Consider the following 1,539-nt stretch of genomic DNA (forward strand, 5'->3'; position numbering starts at 1 on the left):
GCAAGACCTCATCTCTACAATAAATCAAAAAATTAGCCGGGCGTGGTAGCGCGTGCCTGTAGTTCCGGCTACTTGGAAGGCTGAGGCGGAAGGATCGCCGGAACACAGCAGGTCGAGGCTGCGGTGGCCGGGAGCGGCCACTGCACTCCAGTTTGGGCAACAGAGTGAGACTCCAACTCAAAAAAAAAAAAAAGAGGAAGATAAAAATAATTGGGGGACGCAGAAACATGGGGTGCTCCATGAAGTGGACCTTCCAGTATATCACATGGTGCTTGAATTAATGAGGAGACAGTGCCTATTCTTGTGCTTATGCACAATGCATTCATCCAGTTAGCATCTACTGAGCACCTACTGTATCCTGGGTGCAGGGTTGAGCACCGGAAATTGTGGGGGAGGCAGCAGTGCCCCAGCAGCACTCAAGCAGACTACTCAGATGCACAGCCGCTCGTTCCAGGCTAGAGAGGGGCCCGCATCCAGGCTGCAGCCAAAGAGGGTTCCCCGAAAGAGGAGGCTCAGGCACAGCTTCTAAGCCAGGACCAAGCCAGATCACAGGAGCTCCAGGCCATGCAGGTGGCAGAGTGGGGGGGCAGTTAGAGCACTTACAGTCTGGTGCAAGCACCGGGTGAGCGAGGCTCCAGCCTTCCTCCCCCGGAGGGGCTCTGACAGGCACATACAGACGGTTGCCGTATTCTTGAACATGCCTCCCAGAGCCACAGGGCACTGCAGACTCCTCAAGGGGCAGAGGAGAAGGGAGGAGAGAGCTCTGGCCAGGGAACGCCTCCGAGCTCAGGACTGGGGTCCCACACACACAGTTCTAGCAATGACAACAATAACAACAGTGCGGTCACTGTGTGCCAGGCACAGCACCAAGAGCTTTGTTGTGTGACTATCCCAGGCAGGCCTCACAATAACTCTGTCACACACAAACACACACCCCAGCCACCCGAGAGACCCCTTCCAAGTGCAAATCACTTCTAATGAAAAGATGACCCACGTGAGGATCACTGGTACTCCCTAACCCCAAAGAGAGAGTCAACCAAACATCATGTTCTTTTTAAAATTTTTTAAAATTTTGAGTCACCTGCTGGGCTCAGGCGACCTCCTACCTCAGCCTCCTGAGTAGCTGGGACTACAGGCACGTGTCATCACACATCCGGCTGTTTTTTGGGGGTTGGAGTCTCCCTCTGTCACCCAGGCTGGAGTGCAGTGGCATGCTGATGGCCCCCACAGCCTCAACGTGCTGGGCTCTGGTAATCCTTCTGCCTCAGTCTTCCAAGTAGCTGGAACTACAGGTGTGTGCTATCACATCCAGCTTATTTTTTTTTTTTTTGAGTTGGAGTCTCACTCTGTTGCCCAGACTGGAGTGTAGTGGCACACTCCTGGCCACCGCAGCCTCTACCTGCTGGGCTCCGCGATCCTTCCGCTTCAGTCTTCCAAGTAGCTGGAACTACAAGTGCACGCTACCACGCCGGGCTAATTTTTTTTTTTTTTTTTTGAGTTGGAGTCTCACTCTGTCGCCCAGACTAGAGTGCAGTGGGC

General features: G+C 53.8%; 1 protein-coding gene across 1 annotated transcript in view; it reads right to left on the reverse strand.

Moving 5' to 3' along the window:
• Nucleotides 1-1,539, reverse strand: part of KYAT1 (kynurenine aminotransferase 1) — a 43,272-nt gene that overhangs the window by 13,068 nt on the left and 28,665 nt on the right. The window contains exon 2 of the mRNA XM_021708887.1: nt 604-814. Coding sequence (XP_021564562.1) covers nt 604-699 — 96 coding nt within the window. The 5' untranslated portion in view covers nt 700-814. The remainder of the gene's footprint in view (nt 1-603; nt 815-1,539) is intronic.

Source organism: Carlito syrichta, unplaced genomic scaffold (assembly GCF_000164805.1).
Source record: "Carlito syrichta isolate Samal-C Ts95f unplaced genomic scaffold, Tarsius_syrichta-2.0.1 Scaffold153563, whole genome shotgun sequence".
NCBI lineage: Eukaryota > Metazoa > Chordata > Mammalia > Primates > Tarsiidae > Carlito > Carlito syrichta.